This window comes from Lithobates pipiens, unplaced genomic scaffold (assembly GCF_037356315.1).
Source record: "Lithobates pipiens isolate NorthernLeopardFrog02 unplaced genomic scaffold, aLitPip1_a1.2 Scaffold_8, whole genome shotgun sequence".
Classification (NCBI taxonomy): domain Eukaryota; kingdom Metazoa; phylum Chordata; class Amphibia; order Anura; family Ranidae; genus Lithobates; species Lithobates pipiens.
The window spans coordinates 430,975,514-430,989,964 of NW_027507903.1; the positions used below are offsets into that span (position 1 = coordinate 430,975,514).

Consider the following 14,451-nt stretch of genomic DNA (forward strand, 5'->3'; position numbering starts at 1 on the left):
AGGCAAGGCAAGGCACGGCACGGGACGGGACGGGACGGAGGCAAGGCACGGCGGCAAGGCACGGCACGGGACGGAGGCAAGGAGGCAAGGCACGGGACGGAGGCTCGGGACAAAGGCTCGGGACACAGGTAGGCTGGACACACACACACACACACACACACACACACACACACACACACACACACACACACACGGATGGAGACACACACACACAGGGATGGATGGATGGATGGAGACACACACACACAGGGATGGATGGATGGAGACACACACACACAGGGATGGATGGATGGATGGATGGAGACACACACACACAGGGATGGATGGATGGATGGACACACACACACACAGGGATGGATGGACGGACACACAGGGATGGACGGACACACAGGGATGGACGGACACACAGGGATGGACGGACACACACACAGGGATGGACAGGCATGTCTCACCCTCGGCTTATACACGAGTCAATAAGTTTGCCAGTTTTTTTGGGGGTAAATTGGGGGCCTCGGCTTATATTCGGGTCGGCCTATACTCGAGTATATACGGTAATAATAAATTTTGACACTGAACGGACATTTTAAACACAGTGATTGAGTCCTGTGAATCTGTTCCTGCAGCTGCAGTATTAACTTTGTTTTAGAGTCCCAATCAGAAATCAGTCATAACAGCGTGATGAGACCAAAGTTTTGCTTTTTGGTCACAACCATAAATGCTACATTTGGAGAGAAGTCAAAAGGCCTATGAACGAAAGGTCCGGAGGTGGATCACTGATGTTTTGGGGATGTGTGAACTACAAAGGCACAGGAAATTTGGTCAAAATTGTTGGCAAGTTAAATGCAGTATGTTATCAAAGAATACTGGAGGAACGTTTGCATTCATCAGCCAGGAAGTTGTGCATGGGACATACTTGGACATTCCAACAGGCAATGATCCAAAACACAAGGCCAAGTTAACTTGTCACTGGCTACAGCAGAATAAAATGAAAGTTCTGGAGTGGCCATCTCAGTCTCCTGACCTGAATATCATTGAGCCACTCTGGGGAGATCTCAAACGTGCAGTTCTTGCAAGACAGGCCAAGAACTTACAGGAACTGGAGTCTTTTTTCCAAGAAGAATGGGCAGTTTTACCATCTGAGAAGATAAAGAGTCTCATCCACAAATACCACAAAAGACTTCAAGCTGTCAATGATATTAAATACACGGTATTAAGAACTGGGGTATGTAAACTTTTTAAAAAATCAGGGTCATTTGGCTAGTTTATGTTGCCATTATGATTTAAAAAGAGTAAAAACAGTTGATTGATAATAAATGGCTTCAGCCAAACACTAACCATGAGTGAAAGAAAAGTTTTTGTGTTATCATCCATAGTCTCTGAAAAATGGCCAAGAAATCATACATTTTGCCAGGGTATGTAATCTTATGAGCATAACTGTATACAAGTTACAGTCACATGTAACGGTGCCTGTGACCGACACATATACGGCGTGTATGGGAAGGTAACAATTCCGCTGAGTGTGATGTCACACGGGACCTGGAAGTGACAGACCCACGCTTTGATGTACTTTCACCAAGTATGGTATCTTCAGGACATCTCATGAATGATTATCACTAAAATCAGAGAAGGATATTGGGGTCCCAGGGGAATTTCAACCTCTGAGGGCAAAAGTACTTTTTGACCTACTTGTAAAAAGGGGTCAAACATCTCTGGTGAGTGTGCATTCATACTTTTGAAGAAACATTGGTGTTGGGAATATGTCACATTGGACTGATGCATTCACTTAATTACACAATACTGGTTGTATGTTATATAGACTTTTATGTAAGCGCCACACCTTTACTATTTTTTAAACCTATTATATTGTTTCTCAATCCGCCCATGCCCATTGGTGGTTTTATCCTGAAGTTGATAAAGCTGCTATGGCCTGGAAGCAACTATCTTTGCATGTTATGATTTCCTGCAGAATTAGATTTACAGACAGTCTACTATGGGTAAGGCGAGTACCGGTATATTAGCTATGACACTGCGTATTTTTCAACTTTCTAAGTGAAATGCTTTGGGAGAGGGTGTTGTGTGCCCCAATGCCCCTCTCTGACACAATCCACTTTAACGCGAGTTCTATCATCGAACAGATGGATTTTTCTGGGTTAGACATGGGGTGAAACGTATTTCACAATTATACTCACTTGCTGTGTTTCGGCCCTTTTCGGAGTTTCAAATGGACCGTGAACTTCCCTCTCCGGCCTATTTACGATATTTGCAATTAAGACACACGGCAGAGACTCAGTTTGGCTTGACTAATGTTTCTATGCAACCCTTTCCTCTCTGCAAAAGCTGTTTTGTGACCCAACACATTCTAAACTTACGTTACTTCCACATATTATTCCTTTTTACTTACTCCAAAACTGACCGTCTGCAAAGTACAGAAACTCACTGGATGAGCTCATGGGGGAATGGTGGCAGTAAATCCTCCTTTTACAAGTTCCCATGGTCATCTCATCCAGGGATAAGGTTATACAGACTAAATTTTATTTAGAGCTCATATTACACCCCATGCCCTCTTTTCCCCCTTGGTAAGTTGGTCTCCGCTGCTTGCTCCAAGGGCTCAGCTGCAGATGACACGTTCTTTCATATGGTTTGGGAAAGCACACCTATTAGAGCCTTTTGGTCAGAAGTTACAGCCTTTATTAGCTCACTTATGCAGCAGCCTAATATTTGTAACAGGCTACGATGTCTCTTAGGCTATATAGATGACGATAGCATTTTTGCGCTTAGTTCTTTTTTACCCCAAGAAATCTATAACAATGCAATGGAAATCACAGGCCCCACCCACTGTAACTTCTTGGATTAACTTAGTAAACCAGGCCATCCCACTTAGAAAATGACCTACAAAGCCAGGGGTTGTCCTAGGAAATTCCACAAAATCTGGTCCATCTGGGTAGACTCAAAAACGGTATTATCTAAAGTCTCCAAGTCTAGGTGAGATCATAGTCATGAAACTTTTGTTTTACTAGGATTATTTCAACTAAATGTTCCGTTTATTTTTTAAATTTACGACTTATGGATACTTTTGTGATTGTGCCCAACTCTCTGACCTTTATATTCTCTAAGTACGCTATGCATAATTATGTTTTTATTACGTATATGATCTTTCCATATAAACTACAGATATATTGAATGGACGATTTGATTTTGAGCTTATATTACTCGTCGTTTCTGGGTGAGCATTGTCTCTTTATGTTTGCACTATGCTTGTTCCTTTGAAAACAATAGAGCTACCCTTAAAAAATAAATAAATAAATAAATAAAAAAGGCAAGACTAAAAATAGCATATGTTTGTGAAATGGCGACAAAGCACAGACCCTAAATTTTTCATAGATGCCATTTTTAAAGTCTTTACAGCTTATCACTATAACGTTAATCGTGAATGATGGTCCTAGAATTATTGCTTTCACCTGATGTTCACAGCGTTATATCACATATGTGGTGCGATTGCTGTTTACATAAATGTTCAGGGCCTGCATTTGCGTGTACGCATGGGGGATAGGGGTGCTTTTTACATTTAAAAAAGTATATATTTTTATTTTATTAAAAAAACAATTTTATAAAAAAAAAATTATAAAAAAAAAAAGTATTACTTTTTTTTTTTACACTTTTTTCTTTTCAAAATTTAACTTTATTGCAATCACAAGGGGGCTAACAAGCCCCCTATGTCAGGTGACAGTTTTTTATGGAGCCTTTTATGGATGTCTCTTTATGGTGACATCAAGGATCTATTAAACCCCTAATGTTTCCCCTGTCCCCCAATGCAGATTATCAAGTACAGATTGTGTGCTTCAGATCATGCATCTTTCTCACTAAGGCTGGGTTCACACTGCTGCGGTGACCAGATCGGATGTGATTAGCACCGCACTGCAGTGCAAATCACATCCGATCTCTGTGCGATGCGAGTTCAGCCATACAGATAGTATGGCTGAATTCACATTGTATCCGGCCGAAACTCGCACAGGACCCTTTTTTTCGGTCCGCAGTTTGCAGATCGCACTGCGATATGCGAACTGATCTGGGGGTGTCATTAACGTTTCACTGACACTCCCAGCAGTTCGCATAGGGCAGTGTGAACTTCCACCGGGAGGCATGCGATGCGGGAACCCGCAGCGGATTCGCAGCGTTCCCGCATCGCTGTAGTGTGAACCCAGCCTAAAGTAAAAGTGATTTGGTGGCTGTAGAGCCGCCCCGATCATTTACTGCAGCAGATTGCCACGTGTACAATATGACACGAAGCTCATGGCTGCAGCTGAGCTTGCAGCCAGGATGTTATTGTACATCCAGCAGTCAGCAAGTAGTTAACGAGCCTTAAATAACCATGAAATTAGATGTCACTGCTGTAAATTAAAGGATAGGTGCAGCCTAAGCTTGTTTGGCTGGGCTTCTCCTATGGGTCACAGGAATGCAATCCGTTTTGTACTCCTGTGACCCATTTTCAGCAGTGTTGTGGTCTGAAGTCCGCTCTCTGCTGACGTCACACAGATCAGTCCAGGCACCGCGTCATCCCAACTCTGAAAGTCTGAATCCACCAGGTGCCTGGACTGATGGCTGTCTCAGCCTCTCAGCGAGCCGCTGAGATGGTCGCTCCCCGCCCTTCCACAGCTTAGCGCTCCAATGAGCGTGGAGGAGCAGAGCAGGAGAGCTGCTGATTGACAGTCAGCAGCACTCTGCTTGGGGAGCCAAGAGAACCGAGAGATCTGCAATGTTCGATGGCTCGTTTCTCAGTGCAGGGGCCCCGGGGGTCCGATGCTACATCCACCTAGGCAAGTATATTGGCGTAAAAAAACGGATTCCCATACTTCTCCTTTAATTTTTTTTGTGATGCATAAACACAAAGAAAGAAAACATAAGTTTTCAGCACAGCACAACTAAGATTCTGTCCAACAAATAAAAGATTTAGAATTTTCATAGCCCATGATTTAAAATAAAACAGCTAAATTTGATACCCAATTCCTTCTGTGATGCCCTGATTATCTAAAACTCTTGCATGGAGTCCTATATCATATGAAACAGTAATTGCAAACTGTCAGCTTTACTAAAAAAAGCCATAAAGCAGAATAGAACATAAGCTTACGGTACAGAAAATAGAGCCAAATGCCCGATATAACTGGCACAGTCTGAGCCAAAGTCCAGGTCATGTCTACATGAATCACACCAGGCACTGACAGTTAAGGGCAGTCTACCATAAAGAGTTTGCTTAGCTCTAGAATGTGTCTCACCAGATAAACTGCTCCATGTGCGGTTGATGTCTCGTAAGGCTTGTTTTTCGGATATGGCCCTCTTTATTTCATCCAGGACCAGGTTCAGTTCCTTGGAGCGTTTTAAGTTCTCCTGTTCAGCAGCATGAAGACGGTCCCTGAGGGCCAGGAACTCCCTCTGATATACATCCACCACATCTCCTGAAAGCACAGAATGGAAATAACGGTTTACTTTTTCTTTTATTTGTAAGGTGTAATTGAAGCATGGCTTACAGAACAGTACATAGTATTAATAAACAGAAAACTTTTTTTTTCCCATTAAGTTCACACTACTTTGTCTTTTGCTGCATAATTTGTAACCATCCTGATTCATTATCAGCACTCAACAACCCGTTGATGCCAGCATGACTTGAACAAGGCCGCTTTCAGATTAAATTTCCCACAGGGATATCAGAAAGTGACATTTAATAAAAAAATTTAAAAAATCACCTCCAGGAGAACAAGGTATAGGATGTTAGCAAACATTTTTGCAAACATGAACTAACTTCTGACTCAGATATTGCTTTCTGTGAATTAGCCAAAATTAGGCTTTAAGCTTCACCCCAGAAATTGAAGGAGGCAGGTGGAAAGCAGTCAGCTGAAGAGGGACTGCAACCAATCAGACTGGCTATTCTGACAACGGCTGCCTGCCCGTAGCTGGTAGCAAAAGATTTTTCCCATCCATTCTCTTTAGCGTGGTATAGTTTTATTTTTATTTTTTTGTTTGTTCAGTCTGCTGAGCAGAGCAAGAGAAGAGTTGATGTGTATGGCTGGTGCTAGGCTTTGCTCTGACTTTCACATGGAATAATGCAGTTGAAAAGATTTCCCAGTTTTAGGGCAGTCCTAAGCCCTAAGGAGGTTGACTGTAACAGCACCCTATGAAAGGCGCCTTCAAAGTTGCACGTAGGAGGAGGCTGGGAACAAACCTGGCAAACACACCTCAGCACCAATGCAAAGGAGCAAATGGCTTTGTATCCAAATATGCCAAATGGTAAAATGCTGAAAATAAATAAACAAATAAAAAAGCAGATCGGAATAAGCACTGAAACAGAATTCTACACATTTTTAGTCAGGGACAATTCTCACATTCCTCTCCTACATGTAAAAAATGTTTGCTAGAAAACACCTTGGAACCCCCCCAAACATTTTTTTAAGCAGATGCCTTAGAGAATAAAATGATGGGCAGTGCATATTCTTGTGTCACACAATATTTATGTAGGGTTTTTTTCAAACACAAATTTTGTGGAAAACAAATACACTTCAATGAATTTAAATGTAGAAAAACACAATATAATACCCACTTGCTTGGTAAAAGATGATGTTACGCCAAGTAAATAGATACCAAACAAGTCATGCTTTAAAATTGCGTCCGCCCATGGAATGGCGCCAAATTACAGTACCTAAAAATCTCCATAGGCAGCGCTTTATAAGCCTTTATAAGTTAAGTTTAGAGTTACATAGGAGGTCTGCTCTCACTCTGACATTTGTGGCAATACCTTGTGTATGGTGCAATCACCGTTTACATGTGTGTGTGGGACCTATGTGCGCATTCATATTTGCGCATGAGTAGGGCTGCAACTAACGATTATTTTCATAATCGATTAGTTGGCCGATTATTGTTTTGATTAATCGGTTAATAACCTTAAAAAAAAGTGGTGTATAATTTAGTTAATATGTAATGTTAAAAAAAAAAAGCAATTTATTCTTAAATATCTCTATGTAGTGGTAAATATAAATAACCAACTATATGGTTAGAGAGCAAAATCTCTAATCCACTCTGAGAACAACAGACAGAAGAGATATACTGTATATACTATTAGAGAAGATCTTCCCTCAAAAAAAAATAATTTTAAGAACGTTTGTTCGATTTTCTAATTGTTAGTGGGGTCAAATCGATGTTCATTTTCAACCACAGTGATGGGAAAATTTGGAAATAGAAAACTGCTTGGTGAAAGGAATTTTCAGACAGTGTATGTGGTTTTCATTCAGAAATTACATTCATTTTAAAAACAGAATGTTAAAAACAAGTGAAAATTTCAAAACATCATTCTTTCAGCGAATGTACAAAGATTTTTCGTCTGAAAATTGTTCCGTGTGCCCAGCATAAGGCTCGGTATGCAGTTTGCTTTTGATCTGTTTCTGCAATGCCTTTTGCTGTGCGTTTAGATTTTTGCGCAAGTGATTTTGCTGTGATTTGAGTTTTTGCATTTTTTTTAGGCCAATTTGTTGTTGGGCAGATTAAAAAACACAATTTTCTGCAAAACCCATTACATGATTTTCTGCAGCTTCTCCATTGAAGTATATTGAACCAAAAAAGCATTGTTTTGCATTAAAAAAAAAAAGTCCCTGACTGTTTCCAAGTACACAGCAACTGAAAAAAGCATAGATGTGAACGTGTCCCATAGAAAACCATGTAAATGAGCTGTAGTGTGTTTCTGCAAAAAGCACCAAAAAACACATAGATGTGAATCAGGTCTAAGACGTTTAGCAACAGAACGGGTTTAAAAAACCTAAAAGTAGCCCTTTATGCTTCAAATTTTTTTTAACTGTAGAACAGTGAAAGTGGTATTTACAGTAGCGATTATTTGCTTTTTGTACTTTAAAGGGCTCATTTTAGTTTTTTTTTTAACCCCATTATGCTACTGGCCGATTGATCGATTATGAAAATAGTAATCGATTAATTTCATAATCGATTAGTTGTCGATTAATCAATTAGTTGTTTCAGCCTTACGCATGAGCACAGGGGAACTGGGGTGTTTTACTTTTCTTTCTTTTTTTACATTTATTGCTATTACAAGGGATGAACAATAGCATGGGCCTTGACAGGTCCTCTTTATGGGAAGATCTGGGGTGTAATAGACCCCGGATCTCTCCTCTGGCCTCTAATGCACTCCAATCTGCTGCTTTACTGGCGGTTAACAGCCAGGTAAACCGAGAACAGAAATCTGAAGTGACAAAATCCTCATTGCCCTCTGTTTTCTTAGCTGCTTGGATTACTTTTGCTTTGAAAGAAATTGCCGGCCCATCAAAATTATAACTGGACCATTGCTGCAGGTGCAGTGATGACTGAGATATCATCCTTCCTGTCCAAGGACATTTATAAATGTACAGCAGACGGGAAGTGGTTAAAACGACGTGATTGGGCCAAGTAACATAAAAAGTCTAGGCAACAACATCGCTTTATATGTTTAGGAGCCTTTTAAGGTTTCTCATTAAAGCATTAACCTCCTACTGCAGGGGATATCTATGATGTAAATTAAAGCTTTGTGCAAACTTAGGGAGATAAAAGTTCTGGGAAGTTTGTAACTTGTGCATTGTTTCTGCCTGCAAGAGTTAGATAAACTGAAAATGTTAGAAGTTTTACTAACTCCTATGGCTGCAGATTAAAATGAAAATGTAATTTTAGAAACATTAAACTACAAAAGTGCACATAAGTTACGGCGATTGGTTTGAATAAAAGTGGATTTTTTGTTAACAAGTAACAAGTTTGAGTAACGTAGTCTCCTTTTGTAGGTCCCATTCCCACAGTCATTTAATTTTTTTAAAGTCTTAAAACAACCAGGGCTGTTGGCAAACATGAGAAGCACCCTAACTGAGTCTCATGTTTAAAAATGTTACCAGCTAAGATTCTAAAATGGAACTTTACCCATAACAGTTTGATAACACTTAATGTTCTTTAATAAAAGAACACAAATTCCACATTAATAATTCTGCTACCAAAATTTGTGTATGCTATAAAATTCCTCCAGCATCGCTTTGGTTTCTTTTTGCAGGAGGCCGCCATTTTGTTAAGGCCCAGAGCAGCCATTTTTTTTTCTTGGAAACTCCCCCCCCTCTCCTTGGACTCAAAAACTATAGGTCACTTTCTCTAATTAACCACTTCAATACCGGGCACTTAAACACCTTCCTGCCCAGACCAATTTTGAGCTTTCAGCGCTGTCGCACTTTGAATGATTGCATGGTCATGCTACACTGTACCCAAATTAAATTTTTATAATTTTTTTCCCACATATAGAGCTTTCTTTTGGTGGTATTTGATCACCTCCACGGTTTTTATTTTTTGCTAAACAAATAAAAAAAGACCGAAAATTTTGAAAAAAAAATATGTTTTTTTGTTTCAGTTTCAAAACTTTGTAAATAAGTACGTTTTCTCCTTCACCGATGGGCACTGATGGGGCTGCACTGACAGGCACTGATAAGGCAGTACTGATGGGCACCGATGAGGTGGCACCAATAAAGTGGCACTGATGAGGTGGCATTGATGGGCACTGATATGTGGCACTGATAGGTGGCACAAATTGGCATTGATCGCTGGCACAGATTGGCATGGATAGGCGGCATGGATGGGCATGGATAGGCGGCACAGATGGGCATGGATAGGCGGCACAGATGGGCTTGGATGGGCACTGATAGATGGCATAGATGGGCACTGATAGGTGGCATAGATGGGCACTGATAGGCAGCATTGTATTGTATTGTACTGATTGGCATCCATTGTGGGCACTGATTGGCATCCATTGTGGGCACTGACTGGCATCCCTGGTGGTCTAGGGTGGCATACCTGGTGCTGGGCATCCCTGGTGGTCCAGTGTGGGCATCCTCGGGGGGGTGGCTGCACTGATCTTCGATCAGCACAGACCCCCCTGTCAGAGGAGCAGCCGATTGGCTCTACTCTACTCACGTCTGACAGACGCGAGTGAGGAAAAGCCGATCAATGGCTCTTCCTATTTACAGTGTGATCAGCCGTGATTGGACACAGCTAATCACATGGTAAAGAGTCTCCGTCGGAGACTCTTAACTGAGATCGTAGTTGCAGACAATGATCGACACGATGCACGCCCCCGGGGGGCGGGCAGAGGCTCAAAATCCTGAGGACGTCATATGACGTCGGTCAGGACTTTGAAACCACTTTGCCGCCGTCATTCTGCTATAGGGCGGGAGGCAAGTGGTTAAAATATGTAAATTTCTTGCAGAATTTGTCGTCATGTCACCTCTCCTGCTTTTCTGTTCTCTCTCCTAAATCGGTCTTCCCTCTACACTGCTTGTGTTATTCCTGTTGCTTTTGTCCATCTTCAACAACAGTATATCTTAAAGCTTTCAGCTGAGTGGCTCTGATTTTAGGCACAGTGCTGAGAATAGAGAGCAACTGAGCATGTGCAGAGCATTGTGAGAGTGTACTACTGTATTTTAAACAGTCTAGGCACTTTTTTATGCTTTACATAGCTATATCTGCAAAAAGGGCCAGCGTAAAGTGATCAGAACTTAAAGAGGAGCTCCAGCCTCCCGCCCCCCAACAAAAAATTAAAAGTCAGCAGCTACAAATACAGTAGCTGCTGATTTTTAATATTAGGACACTTACCTGTCCCGGGACCAGGCTCTCAGGTGTTGCCGCTGCCATTCCTTGTAAGGGACACCGGCAGTGAAGGCTTGGGGCTTCACAGCCAGTTCTCTACTGTGCATATGCAAAGCACGCTGCACTTTGCTATTGGCCGGCCGGCAGGGGACAGAGGAGAGGGGCTGAACTTCTGGGGGGTCTCGCCATGGCGAGGTCACCCGGGAGTGGGGGCAAGTACCTGTTAAAAACAGGTACCCTCTCCCCCCCGAAAGGTGGCAAATGTGGCAGCGGAGGGGGGAAGCAATTAAGCAGAGTTCCACTTTAAATACTCATGGCTCCTGACGATATGGATGCTGAGTGAAATGTCATGCATGTGTCAAAACTTTAAATCCAAGTTTAGTGGAGTCAAGACCCCGTTCGATAAACACTCTCTCTTGTTTATGATCAGTTTCCATGGATACTGCACTTTGCATCATGTTCCTTTCACTTTTTAAAATGAATAAACAGTGCCGGTAGCTCTTGCAATTAACGGCATACCCAAAAGGTAGAAATTATATAGGTGTAGCAGGGAACCCCTTTAACTTTGTTTTAACAGCGTGATAGAGGATATCCAACTGGCTTTCCTAAAACTCAATTTCCAGGCTGATCAAAATTAGACAGTTCTCTGTCCCATTATAACTAAAACACACCTATGGTGACTGCTTTTACATAAGGTAATTGTTGTTTGTTTTCTGCTCTGGTAAGTAGCTCCAAATGTGAAAAGAAAGCTATTTTGTTACATCCCTGGAATTCTAGATGAAAAGTCTTCACACCGTGCATTGCACAGTTATCTGTAATAACATAACTGCAATCCTTCGGCACAAAAGTGGTTTAACGGCTTTATGCAGCAGTGATTAACATGAGCCAGTGCCCATAATGAGGGTAGGTGACCTCTAGTTTTTTAAAGGACAAACTCAGATACTCTTTGCTGCGCTTGTAGCATGTTTAATCTACATAGTAACAGCAAAATAATAAAAAAAATGCAGTAAATCCTGTACTTTAAAAACATATACAACAAACTGCTCACTCTGCCAGTCTATGGGTGACTTTAAGGAACACGTCATTCAAAACTGAAAAGTAATTACAGCAGCAAATACATTCTTTCTTCCCAAGGTTTCTATTTTTCAGCCAGTCCCTGCTAGGGCACACAGAAAACAAATGGCATGCTGTATATTATTGCTCTTCACTGGATGGCACTGCATGCCCCTGCACAGCAAGTGCAACCCCCCGAGCTGCTGTGTGACACTAAATTCACTATATGAACGTAGTGTCACCTTGTGCACATCACATCGTTTCCAAAAAAAAAGAGGAGGAAACAGTGTAAAGTGATTAAACGTGCATCACACCACTGCCCCCCCTGTCGCGCATCACTGCAGCCAAAAAAGGACTGCTGCCCGCACACCAAAGCACTCGGAGTTTAGTGAGCCTGCACGTGTAAATAAACCTGCCTATCGTTTTCATCCAAGGAAACTGCCATCCAATTTTCAACTGCCATAATGCTGCACATGTGATCAGTTATGACACCAGCCATAGGATGGTTTGACAGTTTGGTTGAAAGCACAACCAATGTGACACTTAGCATTCCCGGCATGCCAGGAATATACATGTTTTTTGAAACTGTTAAATTGATGGGTTTACTTCCGCTTTAAAGTAGAAGATCTAGGTTTTAGGACACAGTGGTTCTGAACCCTCACAACTCAACACACCATAACCTCAGCCTAAAACGAACTCTAAATCCGGGAGAGTGACCTGGGCTCTATGTCTGGTGATCAATGGGAAGAAGCCCTTCAGAATGTCAACACCTGTTCTCTGAATGTTTCCCAAAAAGTATCCCAACTATATATACTACTGAGAACACATTACACCCCTGTGAAACTTCATAGAATGGGTAGACTATCTGACTCACTGTGTGGTAAGTGTAAAATAGTGCCCGGTGATCTAGTACTCTGGAGGTGCCCCAAGCTCCATAGATATTGGAGTAGGGTTCTAGCCACACTAAATGGTGTCTTTAAAACCCCCTTGAGCCGATGTGTTTGCTGGGTGTTTTGGAGGCGGTGAGGAGAGTTGCTGTCTTCTGAGCCCTGTTCCAAGCTAGGAAAACTATTTTTATGAGATGGAAGTCTGACATCCCACCTTCTGTTAAATCGTGGATACAGCATATGAGAAATACTCTTATCCTTGAGTGATACATATATCAACACAGGGAGAGAACTGCCAAATTTGACAGACTATGGGCCCCCTGGCTTGATACACCAAGTCTAAGCCCTAAAGAGCTTGCCCAGATAAGGCTTCAGCAATGCCACTAAAACTAAAGGTTCATGTGGGCACTGAAAGTATAAAGGTTACTATAAAGATAAGGGAAAATATACAAAAGGGGTATAAATGCTTATATAGCTGCTTTTCATGGCACTCAGGGTAGATAAAGCAATGATTAAAAAACAAACAACATTTTTATTTAAATCTGATTTTTTTCAGATTTATTTGAATAAAATGCCTTTGGAGTAAAAATGTATTTAAAGATAGTTTCCTATGTAATATATATTAATATATTTAGTTTATTCAGCATGCAATTGAGCTTAGTTATGTAGCATGAGGCTATATATTCTGCAATATTTAAATTTTTGGTAAACTCATTCAACCAATCCAAGTTCTTCAAGCTGAGATAACATGCACTGCATTGATGTATTCACACAATTTCACACTAACCATTAGATACAACTAAGTTAAGGAATATTCCTTTATCCCATTGTTTTGGAAATCTATGTACACTAAAAACTGTATGATTGAATTCTGATATCGCTGTTTTACTAACCTGACAGCTTATTATTCTAAATAAGAAACCTTCATTTTGTTTGCAAATATTAAAGATTCTAACTACCAGCAAGAATAAGTCCTTACATTTAACCACTTCCCTACCCACCCATAGTAATATGATGCCCGCAGATGGGATCTCCCATCCTAGGCGGGCGGCATATGATGTCCTCCCATTCCCGGCCACCTAGGGGGTGCGCGCGCGTATGCACCCGCGGTGTCGCTCGGGACCCGATGCGCATGCCCGGCCACCGCAATGTCCGCCGGGCACCCTCGATTGCCCTGGAACACAGCAGGACCGTGGATCTGTGTATGTAACCACACAGATCCACGTCCTGTCAGAGGAGAGGAGACCGATGGTGTGTTCCATGTACAGAGGAACACCAATTGGTCTCCTCCCCTTGTGAGTCCCCTCCCCCACAGTTAGAATCATTCCCAGGGAACATAATTAACCCCTGCAGTGCCCCCTGGTGTTAACCCCTTCCCTGCCAGTCACATTAACACAGTAATCAGTGCAATTTTATAGCACCGATCTCTGTGTAAATGTGAATGGTCCCAAAAATGTGTCAAAAGTGTCCGATATGTCCGTCACAATGTCGCAGTCATGAAAAAAAAAAAAAAACGCAGATCGCCGCTATTACTAGTAAAAAAAAAAAAAAAAAAAAGCCATAAATCTATCCCTGTTTTGTAGACGCTATAACTTTTGTGCAAAGCAATCAATATACACTTATTGCGATTTTTTTTACCAAAAATATGTAGAAGAATGCACATCGGCCTAAACTGAGGGAAAAATTTTTTATTTTTTTTTAAAATGGGATATTATAGCAAAAAGTAAAAAATATTGTGTTTTTTTCAAAAGTGTCGCTCTTCTTTTGTTTATAGCGCAAAAAATAAAAACCGCAGAGGATGATCAAATACCACCAAAAGAAAGCTCTATTTGTGGGGAAAAATTACGTAAATTTTGTTTGGGTGCAACGT

At 41.4% G+C, this 14,451-nt stretch overlaps 1 protein-coding gene across 1 annotated transcript in view; it reads right to left on the reverse strand.

Moving 5' to 3' along the window:
- The window catches only part of MGAT4B (alpha-1,3-mannosyl-glycoprotein 4-beta-N-acetylglucosaminyltransferase B), an 820,251-nt gene that overhangs the window by 460,885 nt on the left and 344,915 nt on the right, over nucleotides 1-14,451 (reverse strand). The window contains exon 2 of the mRNA XM_077474298.1: nucleotides 5,271-5,450. Coding sequence (XP_077330424.1) covers nucleotides 5,271-5,450 — 180 coding nt within the window. The remainder of the gene's footprint in view (nucleotides 1-5,270; nucleotides 5,451-14,451) is intronic.